At 44.3% G+C, this 21,517-nt stretch overlaps 2 protein-coding genes across 9 annotated transcripts in view; both read right to left on the bottom strand.

Annotated features, from left to right (window-relative positions):
* LOC121618169 (palmitoyltransferase ZDHHC14-like) overlaps positions 1-5,552 on the bottom strand; it is a 46,096-nt gene extending 40,544 nt beyond the window's left edge. For 2 of the 4 annotated variants that reach the window (XM_041953505.1, XM_041953507.1), the window contains exons 1-2: positions 5,025-5,551; positions 4,071-4,365 (exon numbers count right to left, since the gene is read on the bottom strand). In XM_041953505.1, the coding sequence (XP_041809439.1) occupies positions 4,071-4,312 (242 nt within the window). In that variant the 5' untranslated portion in view covers positions 4,313-4,365; positions 5,025-5,551. The other 2 variants (XM_041953508.1, XM_041953506.1) reach the window with 2 other exon arrangements.
* A 4,950-nt stretch (positions 5,553-10,502) lies between these two features.
* Positions 10,503-21,517, bottom strand: part of LOC121618263 (AT-rich interactive domain-containing protein 1B-like) — a 171,489-nt gene continuing 160,474 nt past the window's right edge. For 3 of the 5 annotated variants that reach the window (XM_041953649.1, XM_041953654.1, XM_041953651.1), the window contains 8 exons: positions 19,876-20,017; positions 17,975-18,144; positions 16,907-17,039; positions 16,613-16,732; positions 16,402-16,477; positions 14,439-15,177; positions 13,959-14,089; positions 10,503-13,692 (listed from right to left, as the gene is read on the bottom strand). In XM_041953649.1, coding sequence (XP_041809583.1) covers positions 11,854-13,692; positions 13,959-14,089; positions 14,439-15,177; positions 16,402-16,477; positions 16,613-16,732; positions 16,907-17,039; positions 17,975-18,144; positions 19,876-20,017 — 3,350 coding nt within the window. In that variant the 3' untranslated portion in view covers positions 10,503-11,853. The remainder of the gene's footprint in view (positions 13,693-13,958; positions 14,090-14,438; positions 15,178-16,401; positions 16,478-16,612; positions 16,733-16,906; positions 17,040-17,974; positions 18,145-19,875; positions 20,018-21,517) is intronic. The other 2 variants (XM_041953650.1, XM_041953653.1) reach the window with 2 other exon arrangements.

Raw genomic sequence — 21,517 nt, 5'->3', positions numbered from 1 at the left:
CAATTACCCTTTACAGTACAGCTCCTGTTGTATGGAAAACACTTAGCCATTCACAGTTGCTTAGAGACCAGTTAACCCAAATGTACAGAAATTAGAGATAAATCTAGCTACTGACAACAGTGACCAAACACTGCTATACCAACACTGTGCGTTGTCAGTTAATATACTCTTGATCAATCCAATTATGAAGTCAATGAATCAATCATTACTCAATCATTAACACCTCAAGTGCAGATAGTAAGCTCCATCAATTGAACAGTTGCCTTGATTACAGTTTCCTACACACACACGGACTGTCAAATCCAGCACAGACTCAGCGGCGTTCAGGCTAGCGTTAAAACGTCACAGCACTGGTGAGGGCTTGCTGCTGCATGGACCAATAAGACAATTGAATATGATCCAGCAAGTCCAGTTTGAGTAACAAGTCTGTGAATCTGAAGGTGAGACAAGAACACTGCAAAGCATTTTATAATACTGTGAGACACGACAGTAAAAATACAGGTTCACATTAGAACATCATGTACCAGGAATGTCATGTGCATAATGATGCTACTCACAGCTGGTTCTCCAGGTTTGGGTCAGTCAGTCTTGAGCAGAACTGAGTCTTTGCAAGAGTCAGTTTTGAAAAGAGCTGCTCTCAGTAGTCGGTCATTGCTTTGCAGCTCAATGATTTCGTGCTGTAGGTTGTCAGACAAATCAGCTGGTTCTGCATTAAGCAGAGTAAATATGTCCCTTTTGTTTACTTTTCAAGTGATGAAACCTCTCACTAAGTGCCTTAAGGAGTCTTCACACTCACCAGCATATTTAAATGCAACAGCAGGAAAAAACACAGGTCAAATCACACAGACACTTGCTATCGCTGAGTTTCCACGTCAGGATTTCCTTCATCACTATGGATGATTCGTTTCATTCGACACTTTGTAGCAATTTTATTTTGTCTGCTGCAAGCAGTTCTAGGAAAACCTGACGTGGAAATTAGTAAAGCACTTGGGTTAAACGCGCTGCACTAATGCAGCCATTTCATTTCAGCACGATAAAAAGGTCCTGTACTAACCAACACCAACAACATGTAGCCATTATTCACTGTTTGTCACAGACCAGTCCTGATGACTTGTGCATTACGTCTATGTGGTTTTGTTCACCTCGAATGCTACTAACTCTCAAGTGTTTCTTTGTCGAAAACTGTGGTTCTTGAGACCAATTTTCTCATCAAACAAAAACAGCATAACAGAACACCACCTCAAACATCTGCCTGACTGAACTTTTACGAGGCATAAGGGAGAGAAGGCAACATGTGCAACAACAGAACACATGGACGTCTGGGGGGAGCCAGCAACAGAATAATAAACAGACCAAAAGTCTGCCGGTCACTAACAGGGTTTATTGTGCATGGCTGAGCACCCCTCAGACACACCAAGAAAACAAGCAAGAAGAATTATGGAGATGAGGAAAGATCTCTGGGTAAACGTTCGGTTCATCGCTCTATTCCTAAACACTCGCCATCTGCTGACTTTTTCTGGACTCCACAAATCAGAGCATCATCTTTAAATAGATATGAACCAGGTGTCATCATACCTAAGCCTCATTTAAAGTACTAAATAATAGTGGCAACTCCAAAGCCAGAAGCAGCCCTTACAAACTGAATCAGGAGCACTTCTCCACTATGCTGACAACTGGGGAGTGGGGTTAGAAAAACACTTCTAATCGAAACGCATTACAGTTAATGACAACAGAAGGCAGTGTGCAGGTCTGCTGACTATCGCCTTGTCCGATAAATGTCTCCTTTCAGCTGAGGGGAGCAGGGTGGGGGAGACAGTGAGAGAGAGGAGAGCCAGGAGGACTCAGTCAGCCTGGAGGCATGGGCAGTTGCACCGGGAAGACAGTGCTATGCTGAAAGGTGGCTTTGTGGTTGTATAGTGTTACTGAAAAATGCCTCCTGTAGTCACAACAAACAGAGGACAGTACACTGGGCCCAGCTCCATTGATTGGCCATGGAGTAGGAAATGAAGCTATCTGAGGGGGGAGAGGTATCATCAGGAAGCATCTGGCATCCTCCATGTGGGTGCTGGGGAACATCCAGGTTCAGATGGACACTGCATTACGTTTCCCTCCTATCTGAGTTATTTTATAAACTGTTTCATGGCAAGAAGGGTTGGAGGGTTTAACCTGCAATGCCCTCTCTCTAGCAGTCTGGCCTTCGGTCATGGGTCATGTCTGTATCTCCACTGAGGTGACAATGCATTGAAAGATGAAGTGGTCCAGAGGTCACTGCTGATAGATGTGTAGCATTGCATAGGTGAAGGACTTTACGCAGGGCATACAAAAAAGAAAAACTGCCAGAGGTTTACAATAGGACATGAAAGATGTGTAAGCAGTCTAAATAAATCAGTCTGTACATGCACTTTTCGAGCTTTTTAGCATAAAATTAGAGTTGCAACAAGCAGTTCTTTTAATCTTCCATAAATCTGCTCAACAGTTTTTAATTGTTTATGTAAAATCCAAAATAGTGTAAAACATTCAAAACAACTTCCAAGAGACGAAAGTGACATCTTCAGATGTCTTCTTTTGTCAGATATTGACTATACAAGGATATAAAACAGAGAAGCAGCAACGAGAAAAAACTGTTGATTAGTTTTCTGTGGACAAATTGATAGACTAGAAAAAACAATTACATTATAGTACGTCCTTTCAAAATGTTCATAAATGATATGAGGACGTCATAAATGACCTATTTTGTCTATAAAAGAGGTTGTATGCCATATAATTCATTGTCTTTTGATTTGTTCCTAGATCGCGAACCATCTTTACAGTGCAGATACCGAACAGCAGCCATCAACCACAGCACATATTCTGCCTATTAAGCTTTCACTGGCTCTGAAGCACTACAGCCTGATAAAGATTGTCCGAATGAGCAACAAATCTCATGATGGAGCAGGATTCTTATCCAGCATAGACGGGCTTTCTGACAGAGTGATTACTGTGGAATAATGAGGAGAGAGACAAATGCACTATTTCTCGTGGTACGCTCCAGCGCTCACGTCTGTGTGTGTGTCATGCTGTATCATGCACTTCGGTCAGAATGGGCCACTTTAGGACATCCGGGGAGAGGTGAAGATGAAGGCCCGGACGAGACAATGTGGAGAAGTAGATTCGGTCTGTTGATTACAGGTTGTTCTACCAGTGGGAGAAAGACAGAGGGCTCCTTTGAGGATCGTGTGATTAAGGGGCTGCAAATGACACACATAGGCGGAGTCGGACTGACACTGTGGTCTACTCCATAAGTCACTGGTGGCATGTCACGAAGTCAAGCCGTCTGGGATGTTTGATAGGAGAGAAGAATGCTAAACTGACGTATGTTTAGAGATCTCTGGAAACTGATTTGAGAGAAAAGGTGGAAGATAAGCCTCTACTCAGTTATCATGATGTCATTATAAAAGTCAAATTACCACACAATATACAGAAAATCCCATTCCCGGGTCAGCCACAGACAAACAACCCTGCAACTACATTCAATATTTTGCTCAAGGACACTTTAGTTAAGTTACTGTCTGCCAACGGTGGGTTGAAGATGGGCCCTCTAGCTGGAGGATGCTCTCTGACAGCAAGACAGGCATGCCAAAACAACAATGGTAAATCTGGAACAGAAGGGCTGCCTGCCCCTTGTTTAAGATGCATACACGATGCAAGGGCATGTATACAGCATAAACAAATTAAGAGGAAATCCACGCCTCTTCAACAAAAACCACAGACCACTTTCGATCAGCACAGCCCCGCCAGTTCACACTGCCCCTGCTAAAGAAGCTCTGTGCATTGTTATATCTTCCATACTTGCTGAAACAGAGATGCCTGTGCCTAATCCCCAAACAGTTTGTACTGACATCTCCCTGAGCCCTGAGGAGATCATAGGAAATAAACCCAGCGTTGCCAGTGACATAACTGACCTATATCTAAAACTTTTTCTCTGGCAGCTGAGCCCATCAAATGAAATCTCTAATCCACAATGTCAATGTGCACAAGCAAACAGTAGATAGGAGCACAAAGAGACTGAACATACTTTCAACAATACTTACTCAAAGGTGAAGAAAAGTCCACAAGTCACTAGAATGAGGACAAGGGTGAGGTAGAAAACCCCTGTCTGCTTGGCCATCATAATCCTCCCATTGCAGTAAAACTTATTCCGACCTGGGAAGGACTCCCACTTCCTCTTCTTCGGGGTCTTTTTCTTGTAAGGGGTCTCCATTGGCGTGGAGCTGCGAGTGCTTATTTGGCTGTACTCGCACTCTCTCACGGACTCAGATACCCCGAGATGCATCGACTGCTGATTAAAATCCCCACAGCTGAATAAATCCCGGGGCAGTTGTGCCTCTGTGAAGACAATAAACCAGTTCAGTTGAGCAGACAGGCTACGATCATAACTTTTAATGCCTGGGGGTTAGTGTAACGGGAAGAAAAAAAAAGTTTGAGAAAGCTGCAAGACACACTTCCTGTTATTAATAATATCTAGCTAACGTTCACACCAAATTTATTTAGCTTTTTAAAACACGTCTAACTTTAAGTAAAGCTAAAAACACGGTGAGTATAGCAAGTTAGCTAACCTAATGTTAGCTAAACTTGGCAAATAAATTCACCAGCAGGTCACACATACCACCGTTTAACGTTAATAGCGCCTTTGTTAGCAAGCGAACTGGTTAGCATTTTATAGCAACTGAATCTAAAGTGCCGTTAAGGCTAACACGGCTAGCAAGTTCATGTAATGACTGGCGAGTCAATGTTAGCACAGTGCCCAACTTGTGCAATTAATGGCTAAGTTAGCTCTCCGGTCACTCACTTCACCCACAAGGCTACACACTTTCGTTTGGCTATCTTACTTATAAGTGTCCCACTCAAGAGGAGCTAAATTGAAGGTTTGAGTGTGCTCTCCGGCTGCGCTGTCAGCCACGCAACATCGCGGACAGCACAGCTTCACATCCCGGCTGTGTTTGTCTGCTCCGCCCGCCGAAGCGTCAGCTGAAGCGCTGCCTTACCGAAGCTGCTCGTCGTGTCTGGGTGTTGTCACGTAGCTACTCCTTCCGTTATCCAGGTTTGTTACGAGGCGACGACAAAGCGAAGAACACCATTTTAAAGAAGTTAAGGCTAAAAGAAATGAGTCTGAAACTGGAAGGAAGAAGTTGGTTCGAAAAAGGGGAATCCGGTGAGAGAGAGAGCACGGACGGGCTGCTCTCAGTCGAGCTCCGGCATCCTCACCGGCCGCCGCTCAGAAAGACGCTGCGAGTCTCTGCGCACAACGCGAACCAGGCAGGACCTCTACGGCCACACGTCCATGTGTTTCACAGCGACCGTCGGCGCTCGATCGCCACAATTCTTCACCGTTCGGCCGCGTTTTCGGGGGAAAAAAGTTGCAGCATTCCCCCAAGAAGCGAGCAGGCAGGCCAGTCGACAACCCCGCGTTCACACTGTGTCCCTCTCCACACACACGCACGCACACACATGCAAACACACACTCGCAGCCATGCCACCCTCGCAAACAACAAACATCAACATGGGAGCAGAGTATAGCCTCCCAGCCCGCTCCTCCCCCTCCAACCGAGGCTGAAGTCACAATTGAGGACCTGCAAAGGGAGGACGGGCTGTTAAAGGGGTTCCCAAACCGTGGTCCACGGACCTCCAGGCGTCCGTCATGGAGGGGTGTTCCTACTCGCAGTGTCCAGGGAGGGCCCTGAGTTTGTCACATCTGTATTCAGATCATGCATGTGTGCAAGTTAAAGAAGCTTTTCATTTATGCTTTTGGTATAGCTTGATAATTACTATAATTAAGAGGCAAAACTAAGGCCAGCTGCAAACTGGTAAGGTAGAAATGGGAATAAATTTAGCCAAAACCAGCTATGAACTGATCCTACAACCAAGCATTGGCTGTTTAGATAAAGCCTGATGCATAGTCTTCAGGGGCCATAGAGCCACATCGTTGTCAAAAAAATATTAAAGCACATGAGTGAGCCACACCTTTGCAGCAGGTAAAATGTGTCTTTATCACAATGAATGTGGCCATAGTTGTTTATTCTCCATCAGTCAAAAAGGTGTTTGTGCTGGATGAACAGCTTTAACTGGAATGAATGGATGTCGTACCTTATCCACTCCTTTTGATACGTCCATGATCTGTTCTGATAAACTGGTTTGGGAAACGCCCACAATCCTCAGACATATTTTTTTTCACAGGTGGAGATTTGTACTTTAGGTATGGTGCCCCTTCATTGCCCTGATCTCACCTGCAAAATTCTTTCCAGTAATGTTCCCGGAAAGCCTCGACAGAGAGCAGAATTATACAATGGATCAGCATGATTCAGACAGGTGATAAAAGGAGTGACAAAACAAACATGGGGGCACGATCAGTCATATTAACTTTGTTTCTACTGATAAGAGACGAGCAGGGATGTCGCCACGCAGGTCGCACGCATGCTAAGTACAGTTCTGCGATGATGCAATTTCCTGCTCGGCCGGCATTAGTACAGATGATTGCATCATCAGCCTACAGTTCCTCTGTCATCTGTCCTCCTCTTAACACCTACACAGGCACGAGCACATACACATGCACGCACGCACTCCTCCTCGTCCTCAGCCCTGAAGTCACCCAGGCGGTTGAGCTCGTTCACTCCCACAGCCGCACAATTATCCTCTGAAAAGAAGTCTGGCTGCATTTCATGTAATGTGAGAGGACTAACTTGTTCAGAATCAAACATCACGCAGAGAGGAGAACATTTGTTCTCACTGCACTTTCATGTTTTGCCAAGACATTTGTTGTTTGAAAGTAGGATTTCGCCATCATTGAGCTTCCTTATCAGATTGGAAATGAAACATGGTCGCCCATGTGACACACGCAGACAACATAATCTACATTAGTTCTCGCAGAGAATGGGCTGAAAATGTAGCATTTCTAATGAAGTGGTACAGTCATGCATCAGCTGACTGACAGAGCACTGCTGGCTGCCACTGCTGAACATGTGAAGCTATCAAGTGGCACATGTTTCACTTAATCTGTTGGAAAGCTGTGGATGTTTTCAATGGTTGCTAATGAGCTGTAAGCCCCCCCTCGCTCTCAGGCTAATTCCTTAGGTGTGGGGCTCATTAAGCAATGTGATGACATATGGCTGTGTTTGTGTTGGGAGATGGGTGGACATGATAGGGCCTTTGAGTCTAAATCCAAGAACAACACAGGCCTGAATCACATCCTGCCAAGGCTTCATCCAGGCAATATTGTTCCGCTTAGAAAGCTGGACAGGACAACAGAACATAGTGACATCAAAGCCACACCAACAGTCCAGTCAACTCTCTATAGCCACAATTATTGAATGCTGCCTGACTGGCTAAACACACAGTTCACGCCGCCGCTAAAGCACATACTGTAACACATCCCTGGAAAGGTCAGAGCAGTCTGTTTTGTTTTCACCCAATACTCATTCATCTACCTACGCTAGCGGTGAGAGGCAGCAGGGCAGGGTACCCGGGCCGGCAGTAGCCAATGACGGGCCTGGCTACCTCTCAGCCACCACATCCATCCTGTCAGAGCTCGATGACTCAGCTTCTCAGAGGCACAGGAGTGTGGGAGGTTTTCTCCTGCGGTTGGCTGCCTACGTGAAACGCATCCTCCATCACCATAAAAAGTACAGCAATCCACTTTCTATTCAAACTCGAAATGACAGGCTGGAATGGAAAACACTCAGGGATGTAGGGCAAGTCTCTGTTTATAATGCGCAGGTGCATACATGTAGCAACAACACAGCTACAGTTAGGATGCCATAACATACCCAACAGTGTGCAAATCAAGCTTTAGTTAGAAGCTGTTCTCCACCTCTCAGACATGCTGCAGTTAATTTAAAGGTGTCAGTAAGATTTTAATGAGATGAAGATGAGTGATTGTACCTCTGCAGCCAAACCCGGCAAACAATCTTTCTTTGAAACCGAACTTGTTTATCGCCTGTGCTGTCAACCTCAGGAATGCAATTATTAAAGGCGGCTTAAAATAGGACTTGATATTATGCCCACATTTCCCCTGGCAAAGGAAAGGAGAGAGAAAGACGTCAAATTCCAGCTAAAGAGGAAATAACAATTCTGGGAAAAAACAAACCGAGGACTCTATTCAAACAGACAAAATAAACAGAAAGTAGGTGAACAATGATGAATAACTGATGTTATCAGACTCAGTGTGTGTAGCCTCTGATGTGTTACACTAGAAGGTACTAAAATGGGTTGTTGGGAGTTGTTTTTTTATTAACTGATGTTAGAAAACTCAAGGTAGAGTTAGTGCAGAAGACATAATATGCAGACAGTAGAGATTGTTTTGTGTTTACATCTGCTTTTCAGTGCAATTCCTTTCTGATGTCTGTGTTTACACTTGCAACAACTTGCATGCCTTCATTAAAAGAGAGACCTGTGAGCCTGGGTTTACAAAAGAGAAATAATAATAATAATTATAAACACGAGACTATGGATTCGAGTCTAAGGGCAGTTTTTACAGTGAATATGAAACTACCCATTTATCATAATAATATTATCTTTGATTTGATTCTGGAAAAACTCTAGCCAAGGTTTAGTAACATGGCGAAAATGTCTAAAATTGTGAATAAAGCTGCAGTTGTTGGATGCCAAATATAGTCCAGTCGTGGGATTTAATTGTTCAACTTTCAATTAAAAGTTAAAAAAGGGGGGGGGGGGGGGGGAGGAAAAATAGACATGCAAGGATGGTCCTGTTTTTTTTAGAAATGATTAAATTCACTGAAGTGCATAAATAGCAGATCCAAAACCTAAAATAGTTCAACATGTTGACCCCAGGATACAACAACACAAAAGTATATACAGAGAAAACATGAGAAAATAACAAAGCAGAGGACAAGACAGTGAAATCACCATGGAATAACTCCTACTGGACTCTGATGATACAGTATGGTACTCAGGTTAACAAATCTCCTGGGTATCTGCTTTGAGCACAGTCTGGTACAGAACATGCGGTGGTCTTCAGACCTGCAGTGGGCTCAGCCCTCTAAGATGAGCACAGTTTAGATTCTGTGACCAGGTGCCTATGCTCTGGGGCAAGGTCACGGGGGAGGCACAATCACCCCTGCTGGTGCCTCTCAGGAGAGAAAAGGCCTTTTTCACAGAAGACATTTTGACACAGCAGGAAAGCACAGATGTAAATAATAGAATTAACAATGGCTGAATTCCATTTAGCTGCTTCAGTTTCAGGGTCCTGGTGTTGTGCATGCTGGCTCACTGTCACACTATCATGGCTTACTGGGATATTTGAATAAATCAGAGCCATCTTTAATGTTATTAGTGTCAAACATGTGTTCCGTGAGAAAGGCCTATGATACATGGTCACTTTTTTTTTTTTTACTGGAAAATGGTCAACAATACAGACAGTCCAGACAAGAAGTGCAGTTTTACTCTTGGCTGTGGAGAGGTCTTCCTGTGGGGAAAAGTCTGCCAGTTGGGCCTGATAACAAGCATCCCTCACTTCACAATAGCCCTCTTTCAATTTTTTTGTTAGATTTGTTCTTGGGTTTAGGTGATGCCACTCCCAGGTAGAAAAAGAGTTTGGTAATGTGAGGTTGTGAGGAATGAGGGTGCTTATGACCATACATGCTGAGAGTGGTGGCAGAAAGGTGATTGACCTCTTTCTTCATGAGGAAATTACGATGTGAAAGTGAGCTGTTCAAATTGAGTTTGGGGTCCCACTAGTACAATAAGAAGTTGCTGTAAGAGTGAAACTGGAAACATATTTTGACCTATTGATAAATGTAAACCCCCATGTGAATTCCCTCTGTTCTCCGTTCTGCTCTGTCTCACGCTGCATACACGGTCCATGAATGTCTAAATGATCCCTTTTTGTCCGAAACGCGAACAGTTCCAATGATAGTGAAAACAGGGGAATGAGCTCCTGTCTCATCTTCAGCTCGACTGTCTTTCCTCTTTAAATGATTTTATTCAATGTTTTGTGAACTGGAACAGCCACATATTACAGGCAGTACACGGTTCACTGTTCAGGAGGGACTGACCTTTGCAGCAAAAACTCACATCACCTCTTCTTCGTACTGTAACCAAACAGGGAGCAAAGCTGATAATCATGATTTAAAAAATATAACTGTCAGCAACACATTTCAGAGCTATCTAATTCAAGAGGTATTATCGCCTTAACAATAAAATGTTGTATGTGATATAAAGTAATACAGCTGATATGTTAATGTCCTAAAGCACATCAGAGATTCATGGATGGGAGACATTTTGAATATACACCAGAGACCTCGGACGTGATACCTGAACAGCCACAATCTTTATCTTTAGGCTGAAATATTTGAACTAAAGCAAACAGTGATAGAAAACAATCAGGTCCTCTTATCAGGTGTCCTCTGAAGCATGTCAGTCATTGTATAATTTAATTGTGAGGCTGGAGGAGTCTATCGTGCCTATGATCAATTTATTCTGAATGAAATCAATAAAAGGCAGTCCGTGTAAGCAGTTGATGTTTGTTTTATTGACCTAAGATTGTCTGGACATAATGCAACGTCTCCGGTGCTTAACGATGTTCATCGTACATTTATTTGTGACATGTGCAGCACAGAGTATAAATGTGTATACTGAATAAAAGAGAGACATGGAGTCATACGAAAAAAGGCAAATTTTACAATGAGCTTTCAGGACATTTTGAAGGTTCTTTTCACACATTTCTTTTAGAGCATTATCTAGATTCAAAAATATGCCCATTGACATGAATGGAGGACAGTAACGAACAGAAATGTGTTCAGTTTTCTTATGTAACCTCGCCTAGATATCCTCTCACCCTGGCACTTCCACGTTTGATTACCAAAGCGATTGTGTTCTCAGCTATAATACAATGCATACAGGAATTTTTACATTGAAACATCAGTTACATCTGCCATGTTCAAATATTTGACCCCTTTAACAAAATATGTATAATAACAATAACAAATTTTACCAACAATAAAAGCATTTGTTATAATAGTCAGAAAGTCCCATCTCTTGCTATGCTTGATTGAGACTGAAAGGATCATGTGCGTCCATTGGACAACGGTTTATATACACAGTGATGAAAAAATACAGACATAACACAAGTGCTTAGGAAACACAAAGTTCATCTGTGAAAGTCGTTGAGGCTATGATTGATAAATTAGACACTTCTTTTGACAGATGCTCTTCTCTCATGTTGATTGGCTGGTGCAATGCTGCCTCCTCATGGCCTAAAGCACACACTGCAGGTATCTTCAAAGATGTACATCTTATTCTCAAAAAGGGACAACTTGCTCTAGTCCTATTGCACAATTTATCTTCCAGCGATGGAGACATATACATTTCAATTTAAAAAGTCAGTGTTTTTCTCCCCTCATGAGCGTTGGCAAAAAACTGCAAACTACTGTACAGTGTCACATTTTAAATAAATACTCTCCATTAACAAAATGTTGATGAGTATATTAGCATTTATAAAACTGAAAAACATCTCGACGACTCATCGACTCAAAAGGAAACACGTAATTCAGCACCAAAATCTGGTGGCAGCTTTGGCTGAAAAAGTAAACAAACGAAAACAAATGCCGAACAAAATATCAAACGTAGCAATCCAACACCAGCAGGTATTAAATATTTGTATTAAAATGAGCTTTCAAATCCCAAACCCACTTTTTTAATCGGGCCCAGAACCTATACATATATAGAGATATTTTGTTTATGTGGATACTTCTTTTAAAAAAAAACAAACATTTTCTGTCATTTTGATAAATAAAAATAGAAAACCACAGAAATATTTTGTCCACCTTAGCGTCTACCATGCGAGTCCTGCCTCTCGTCTTGTCATGATTTCCCTAAGTGAAAGAGAACTTGGCAAATAATAGCCACCACTCCCGCGTTGAGCACCGAGGAAATGGAGATATCTAATAATCTGCTTTCGTACAGCACAAACTCTGTTTTGTTCTCCTCCACTTTAGCCATGGCCAACAGGCCTTTAGCAGCTCTGCACATCATGTTTATGCTAGGCGGGTCCATAGGGGGGTGCCCCATGTGCAGCAAGCTGTGAGGGTTCTGCTGGTACTGCGCCATGCTAACACCATCCTCCAAGAAGCCAACCAAATTACCCACGCTGCCCTTCTGCATGGCTATGGCACGTGCCGCTGTGGGGTCTCCTTGCGCCACATGGGAGAGAACAGCCACTGCCATCTCCCTGTACACCTGGGCCTTCCTCTGACCCACGTAGCGGGCCAGGACGGTGAAGAGTTTCTCCTGTCGGCTGAAAGGCGGTGTAGCTAGCAGGAGGTCAACGTTGCCACCCAGGATGCTCAGCTTGCAGAGGCACTCCAGCACCAGTCTCTGGGGAGTGAGCTGGGAGTGGGGTGCTGCTGATGGGAAGGGGTCCTGGGCCTCAGCTGAAGGGCACACCATCCAGTGGAGAAGGCCATCCAGTATGGGGAGGCAGATAGTGTCTGGATAGGTGGAGAGATCCAGCTGACCCGAGATATTGGCAAGAGTGACCATGGCATTCTCCCTGAGCAGACTCAGACACTCCCACCACCACTCCTCTTTGCTACTCGACAGACCCCGCTCCTGCTTCTCATCTCTCTGGTAGCTAGGGGGCGACCTGTTCCTCTCCGGGTGCTGGTGGTGCAGCAGGAGCAGCCTGCCCAGAAGAAGAACCAGAGCAGGGTGGCGTGACATATCCAGGTCGTTCCCCGGGATGAAGGACAGGCTCCGGACGATGTTGGAGACGCAGAGGCACCGCTTGGCCAGTGAGTCCTGCCAGGCGGAAGTTGTGGACAGCGGAGCCTCGTCCAGGCAGCGAGGCTCATCCTCCAGCAAGGTGATGTGGTCCTGCTCCCCATCCGAATGCACCCTGAAGGGGTAGGATGGCAAAGAGCGTGCAGGGTGGGCATAAGAAAGGGCGTCGACCCGAGCACACAGAACATCATCGATAGTAGCGGTGATATGTTTCAGTGGTCGTTTCTTCCCATTGTCCACCCTGGTTTCCTCTTTGTTTTCTTTTCTTGTCTTCTCGTCGGCCCTGGCAGGTGGTTCACTCCTGGGTTCAAACTGTGTTTGAATGTGTGCGGTGGAATCACCTCCACCTGCCTGCCAGTGAAGCAACCCGCTGGTGAACTCAGTGACGTAACCTAAGTGCTCTGTCATGTCTTCAATCAGGTCCTCTTTGTGGACAATCTTGATAGGGAGCTTATCGTATTTACTGGCTTGTTTAGGTTTAGGTTCGACCTCTGTGACAGGCTGGTCGACACACTCATTTTTACTCTCTGCTTCTTTTTCACTCGCTTCTTCTTCCTCTTCTTCTTTTGCCTCTTTCTCTCCTTCCTCTTCTTTCTCCTCCTTCTTTATGCTCAGCTCAGACTCCCCCTGGTCACCGTTCACCTCAGCGGACTCTGGCTCTGCAGTGACTGGTGGAGCTTCCTCCACGATGCCTCCTGCTTGCTCCACCTGCGTCTCTGCTGCCGGAGCTGACTCAGGTTCAGGTTGGACAGTAGAGTCCGTTTCCTGCTCGGGGGTGGCTTCTCCATCATTCTGATTAGAAGCAGGGTCCGAAAGGCTTTTCTGAGAGACAGTCCCCACCTCAAACTCTTCCAGGATGCCAAAGATCTCAATCAGGAAACGGCGGAAGTACTCAACAATCAGCTCGAGGAATCCAGGCAACTGGTCAGACAAAGAGACGAGAAATGTCAACAGTTTTAGCAGAAAGGAAAAAGATTTACTTTTTTAATAATTAATATTTTGAGCCCTTTTGATTATATTAACGAGTCAGAATGGCATAATGGTCTTCTACATATTTGATCCTAACTACAACTTAAAGAGTGAGGATCGGGGTTAAAGAGACACACCGCATGTCATACTGTCACAGCATGCTCTGGTGGACTAGATGAATAGGCTCTGTCAGTCAGATGTCATGAAACTGGCTTTACCTGGGAGAGGTTAAAGGAGGCCACAGTGCTGTCATCGTACAGCAGGATGTTGATGGTGTCTAGAGCCCATGTGCTCTCTGCCAGGAGGCCAGACTTCAGAGACATCATCACTCGCCAGGCCTCAGGCGTTCCTGGGATTAAAACAGCAGGATTTTTGGAATCAGGAAAAAAAAAAGATGATCAGACATCGTCCAAATGATAAAAAGGACATTGAACAGAGTAAATCAGATTAGTGTTATTCCTTCCATTACTTTTACCTCATGTTGTGACTAGTTCTACCTGAAAATTAGGTTTGGATGTACATCTAAGGCAGAAATTAAATGTTTTGTTTTATAGAGCGTGAAAATACTGTAAAATCCATGACCTTTCAAGCTAAACGAGCGACAGAATTAAATAATCAACAGTGAAGAGCCTCACCCACCCATTCACCTCAGCTCTATTCAAATTTGTAATTAATGAAATAATGAGAGACCATCTCACCAGTGTCCTTGGAGTTGAGCTTCCGTCGGGGCTTGAGAATCGGCATGGTGGCCTCCACTGATCCTGGTGGGTAGTTGAGGTCCCGCCTCAGGTTGGGAGGAAATTGACCAAGGGGTCCACTGCCCTGCGTGCCCATCATGGTCATCCCAGGCTTGGGCATCTTCATGGGTGACATGAACGGTGCTTTGCTGGGTGACATCCTGGAGTCAATGGAGCGCTGGAAGGCCCCTGGGCTGGGCGCTCTGGGCAGGTGGTTGGCCATGGATGGAGAGTTGGAGTAAGAAGATGGCTGGCGTGAAGACAGGGTAGACATGCCGCCTGATGATGACATGTAGGGAGACTGTCGGTGCCACTGCTCCTGCCCGGGCCGCCCGTCCATGTCATCTCTACCGATTGAGCCGTACGGTGGCATTTGTGATGGCGGCCCCTGTCTGTTGGGGTAGGGATAGCCGAGGTCTGTCCTGGATGGCCACATGTTGGGGCCATCGGTAGCATGGTTAGGAGTGGGCCCCCCACCCATCATACTGTGCTGGCTCTGACCTGAGGGGCCCATGCGGTCGCGGGGGTAGGGGAAAGGGAACTGTCCCTGGATGGGTCTGTGTTCAGGGCCTGAGTACCCACCACCGTAGTGGTTGTACATGTCCGGCTGCTGGTTGGCATACTGCATGGCATACATGTCGCCCTCGTGTCTCTTGGGTGGGGGGCCATACATGCCGTCCATGGGCCGTTTGTAGCCCTGCTGAAGCAAGGGTGTCGATAGTTTATGGACATGTTTTTTTTTGTTAGTAGAACACACAGCCTTGGTAGATTCATTCTCATTATTCTCCTGCTTCAGTAATGTTACATAACAATAATAATAATAACAATAGCCATTGCTTTACATGTGTAGCACCTTCTATGTAATGGTGCCACCCAAAATACTAAAAGGGTATCAAGAATAAAAATGAAGACACAACATATGGGTGAATACTACAACAAAATATATTAAATTATCACCAAAATCAAAGACAGGAGTATAAATTAGTAAAGGTAGTGAAGCAGTATATGTTATATGTTTTTGGTCATAGTTAATATGATAACAATTATTCAATCACAAAATTACATTTGCTTGGGATTTCTGATCTGAATATTAGAGGCTCCGCAGAAGAAGAGTTGGACAGAGTTGTAAGATCGCTGAATGTAAACGGATCCAGTTGCCAAACATCTACTTTGAAGCAGACCCCGACCACACCTACACGACTCAAAAATGAATGCCCTGTGATGACAGGGTCCCCTGTGCTAATATATATATTTTTTTATCCACGTACATGTTGCCTTTGCAATGTTTTTAAGTCTTTATGTGTATATTTGTTGCTGTCTGTGTGCTAATGCTGGCTGAAGAGGAGGACGAGCGGTGATGCATGTGAGCTGAAGACCACGTTTGCCTTCAATTGTGGACGGTTTTGAGCTGAACTCGACTGAACGAAGATGATCTGAGGTGAATACACCAGCATCAGCAGATCAGTGGGAAGGATCACAGTGTGAGGTCTAAAAATGTCAATAGTTCCCGAAGTGCATAGAGACGTGAGAGGCAGAGATCCACATTTACAACACGGACTTTCATCAGTTTTCAGAATCGTGTATGGATAAGCATTTATGGTTATTATTGTGAAATGCTTTTGGCTCAGTTCAGAGTGTTTCTAATATTGATCAATTTGACAAGTACTCTTAGTAGTCAGTACCAACCCACACCACAATTAGTTAGATAACACTTACTGATGTTGCACACAGTCAAGAATATCTGATGAAGCATAGTCATGAACATGGTGGCTAAAATGTCTGATTACGAGAAATAATATGACTTTTTGCTGGGCTATCTTACATCATGTTCCTTCAATTCATGAAGTCACAGTAAACACCATTGAACTACTGGATTTCCATCTCATAAAAACAGTGCTGACCACATACAAATGAGCTCTCTCACCTGTTGCTGTGGGTACATCCCAGAAGGATGCATCCCATACGGCATGCCGGGATACTGCTGACCGTAGCCATCGTGTCTGAAACACAACAGAGGGGGCAGAAGGAATAAGTTAACTCACTCAAGACATATCATTTTATGATATTGACTTTCTACACAAGTGTACTCTACTACACACACACACACACACACACACACACACACCGGTGCTGACCTCTGCTGTGAAGGGTATCTACTGGGAGAGTACATGCTACCCTCACTGTTGGAAGGTCCCATGTTGTTCTGACTCCCAGGGGGACCCATGCTCCCCTCCATCCCCATGACATGGTCCGGTCTAAGGATCACACAAAAGGAACATTGCAACATCTCGAACATCGAAGTATCTCATACACTACTGGTGAATATTTTGTCTTGCCCATAAGGCAGGGCACATACAATAAATGAAAATATGACAGTAGGCCTTCGGGCTCATTTGGGGAAATGTCCTTCAGGTGATTGGTGTAGCTACCTCCTGTCGTAGCCTGGTCCGTATGGATACTGCGACCGCTGGCTCATGCTCAAGGCTGACGGGGGTCGTCCATACATGTCCTGAATGCCTCCACCAGGAATCTGGCCTGGCATGTAGGGATCAGCTCCTGCCACTGTGAAGGAGGAAAGCAGCTGAGGTAAAGGCATCTCAGATTATTTCAGATGATAGTGACTAAATCTAGATGACGTCAACCTAATGGAAAAGAGAACAGAGATTTTAACAGGCACTGACGTGCCAAAATCTAGTCAACTACAACTATGATTGTCCTGGAAATGTGTAACAGAGCTGACAATTACTCTTTTTTCTTCTCACCACCAGGTGGCAGCCTTCCTCTATGAATATTCACCACTTGTCTTAATGAAACCTATTGTTCTGAGGCTGCAACTGTTGTTATGCAGCTAACATCCATCATATTATTCATTCAGTCTCCATTCTCTCCAGCCTTCAGAGGAGCCGCTCTCCTTTCTGAAACTACTGTTTGTTCTGAAAACTAAACCACACGAGTTGGTCAAAACAGGTGCTTCTCAGCAGGACGGGAAGGATGAAAGGTTGAAAACGAGAAGGATGAAAAAGGATGAACAAAGTTAGGATGAGATGAAGGCTCGGCTACAAGAACATCAGACGAGCTGGTGTGTGTTCGCTAAAGGGATGCACGGTGTAACAAACACCTCTCATCTCCTTTCATAGTTGTAGTTGTAAAACACACACACACATCTGTCCTGATCTAAGACGACACGGTGACTAGACAATGAATTAGACCAACGAGATAGACGAAAGAACAATGGCTTGAGGATACATGAGTCATTTTGTCAAAGAGCCATTTAAGTTTGCATAAAGTTTTAAGATGAAGTTTTAAATTTAAATATCTTCATTCACGAGCTATGTGCAAGCTACGACAATGTAAAATAGTTGATTCAAAAGGGTTTCTCTGTTAGTTTTAACACAACAAAAACCTGTATGTTCACATAAGTCTCAAAATATTCTGTGAGATTGGGGAAACAGGTCTCGGTCACAGTATTTGGGTGTCACAGCGTGTGCCTCACTCACTCTTCCTCATCCCGGCGAAGGGATCCTTCGTGTCGTATTGCATCCTCATCATCATATCAGGCATGCTGAGGCCCTGCTGGTAAGGAGCCGAAGGGGGCAGCGAGGTGGCACGCTTCTGGAAGGCCGGGTCGCTCACCTCCGAGAAGGGGTCCTGCACGCTCACACTGCTCCTGGACAAGGCGAGGAGGGGACGGGGAGGGGAGAGAGGGGAGAAGGTGGAAGCTGTGTGTGAGAGACCACAGTTTGCACACACTGAAAATATGGATATGATGTGTACGGTGAAGGAGTTCTATTTAAATGCAATGAAATTCTGGAGAAAAAGTCATTTTAAATTGTTTAAATGACAGAGTTTTAATTTTGGTTGAGAAATACTTAAGGTATTACAGATAAGAATACGGTCAAATAGTACCAAAGAATATGGCAGCAAAGGTGGCAGCAGATATTTTATACAACCCTGATTACAAAAAAGAAAACAGAATGTGATAATTTTCTAATCCTTTCTAACATATACGGTATTAAATTGAAAACAGCAAAAGACAATATATTTTATGTTTTACCTCATCAATTAATAAATACATCCTTATTCTGAATTTGATGCAGCAACATGTTTCAAACAAGTTGGGACAGGAGCAACAAAAGACTGGGAAAGATGTGGAACGCTCCAAAAACACCTGTTTGGATCATTCCACAGCAGGTTGATTGGTAACAGGTGATAGTATCATGATTGGGTATGAAAGGAGCATCCTGGAAAGGCTCAGTCGCTCACAAGCGAGGATGGAGCGAGGTTCACCACTTTGTGAACACATGATTGAATAAAGGAGATTAACACATGTGCTCAGAAACACTTTGTAAAACATTTGTCGGGAAGCATAGTTTGTTTGCCAATGATTGTGGTCTGTTTTCTGTTTCGCACAGCGTCAAAATTTTTCTGCAATCAGGGTTGTAGCTCTTATGGCAATAGTTTGTTGTCAGTGGTGCATTCAAATTTTAACTTAAGTATAAGTGAAGAAATACCTGCAGCAAAATGCAGCTAAAGTATAAAAAGTAAAAGTACTCCTTTGCAAATCGACCCGTCAGAGTGATATATCACGGCAGATGTATTACTGTAGACCTGTTTGCAGCACAGCACATGTACATCTACTTTTATACACTGTTAAGCATCTTTTAACAATGCATCACATTTTATAAACTGATCAAAAAGTAACTAGTAACTATAACTGTCAAATAAATGTGGAGTGAAAAGCATAAAGTAGCATCCAATGTGTGAAAGTATTAAGCTACTTTCCACTGCTGTTGTGGACTGCTGTTATTTTTTATATTTATGTGTGTCAGGCAACACTTGTTACAAGAATACAACTTCTCACACATAATATCACAAACGAAGCAAACAAAGAACTCTTTCTGCTCTCCCAGGCTACAAATAAAATGTGCCACAAAAAAGGCTCCCACACTTTCTAATCACACAACAAGAAATCAGAAGAGATGAGAGATATTTTCCAAAATAGTAAAAACTTTATTCATCATGTAAAGAGCAAGGAAACATAAAAAGGACTGCGTCTTCAGTCTCACCTAAATCACATCAAATCTGTTTCTATGGACATTACTGTGCACATAGGGCTATTTACCCTTTAGTTAAACCTGCCTCACTACACTGTGGCTGTTTAATGAGACAATATTCACGATTTAGGTTCATAACATACATCAACAGCGATCCTTGCTTTTACATATGGCGCAATATGTGCTGACTGACAGATATCACACTGTTACTTTTTTTAAAAATCAAGTCAATGAAATGACTGAGAAGAGGAGGAGAAAGTAACATTATTAATATAAGTGGTACCAGTAGTACCAGTAACAGCAGTGGTTAAATCAGCACAGTGTTAGGAGTGTCGGTGTGGTACCTGTTGGGGGGAAGTGGTGTGACCTGTCCCAGGGGGGTGGTGGCAGGTGTGGGCGGTTTCAGATCTCCTGCTGTCTCTGCTGTAGAGCTGCTGCCAGAGGACTGGGGTGTCTGCGGGCCTTGGAGGGAGCCGCCTGAATTAGCTGGAAGACACAAGTATCCTTATCGTTATCATTTTAGCTAGATGATTCAAGAAGTTCATGGTAAAAACTGTGACACATTCAGACTGCAGGGCAGCCCCCCCCCCCATGTCTTCAGATATGATCTTGAAAGCTGGTTCGAGTTAGAACGGCCACAGTGGGTTTTTGCCGCAGCAAGGTGCTGTATTAGAGAGATAACTTTGGACTTAAGGCCAAAGCACTAACAGTGAAGCCCTACATGAGAAGTGAGCTCGAGCAAACCGGCTACATGAGGACAGAGAGGACGAGTACGGAGGGCCTGCTTACCGGTGGAGGAAGAGGAGAAGGGGAGGAGGCAGGAGGAGGACTCAGCAGAGAGAAGGGAAGGATTCCTCGGAGGGAAATGCCCACTCGGGGGATTGCAGCGCAGCTCTTTATTTGGAAGCCGTTTGAAGATGGTTTAAGTGGCTTTTTTTTAGGTGTGCCATGGACTTGATGAGGGGTTCATGTGGAGGGCTAAGCCTGGGGCCGCAGACATAATTGAAGAAAATATAGTGTATATATCTTCCATTAGTGTATTTGGTGAAAATTAAATCATGTGCAAGCCAATACGGCAGCGAACATCCCGTGAATATGAGTGAGGGGCATGAGAAAGCTTGTGCCTGTGACCTCCTTCCTAGAAAAAATACCTCGGCTCACACAGAGACTCAAAGCGGGGTTAAAATTGGGGTAGCACGCTCTCTTGTTATGATACCACATTACTGTGAATTTCTCAGTTCAGATTACTAGAAAATCATAAGAATGCTGAGCTACAAGAGCCAGCCAGATAAAACCAAGGGATACAAATTCCCAAAAGAAGGTTTAATGGAAAATGTGGACTGTTCCGGCTAAAAGATGACAAAGACGGAGAAAGAGAGAATATGAAAGTATCCTAATGAGCATTTAGCTTAAGAAGACTTTCTCTGGAGCAGCCTCAGTGGCCTTTCCCTGCACCGCACGTTTCCACAGGACAAAAAAAAAAAAGAGAGAAAGATTTGAGCTTTAAAAATTCATGCTAATTCTGAATTATTCAATGATACCCCCTGCCTCTACATCACAGGAGCTGGAAAGAGAGAACGAAAGGGAGACGGAGACGGGGAGAAATGGTTATCCCATGATGACGAGCAGAGGTAGGAGAGAGGGCAAAGCAGGGCCAGTGAGCATTAGGGATTCTTCACTTCCTGGGATATCCCCGCTTCAGATAAACATGAACGTGCACAGACATGCACACATGGACAAGCGTAAACAATGGCGGGGTGAGCCAGGGTTAAGACATTCGCCATTCCTCAAGAGCAGGCGGGCAGACGGATACATAATACCGAGCGGCGGGGTACGAAGATGGAGGGCAGCGTGAACTCGAGTGCCCTCTGCTCCACATTTAGAGGGAGACAAGAATGACAGAGGAGGCGATGAGGGAAGAAAAGAGAGAGGTTGTGTGTGTGTGTGTTTGCAAGAGGCATGTGGCTGATATGTGTGCGCAGGAGA

This window comes from Chelmon rostratus, chromosome 15 (genome assembly GCF_017976325.1).
Source record: "Chelmon rostratus isolate fCheRos1 chromosome 15, fCheRos1.pri, whole genome shotgun sequence".
NCBI lineage: Eukaryota > Metazoa > Chordata > Actinopteri > Chaetodontiformes > Chaetodontidae > Chelmon > Chelmon rostratus.
Note: the sequence above shows the minus strand (reverse complement) of the source record. Positions and strands in the feature narration are given on the sequence as shown.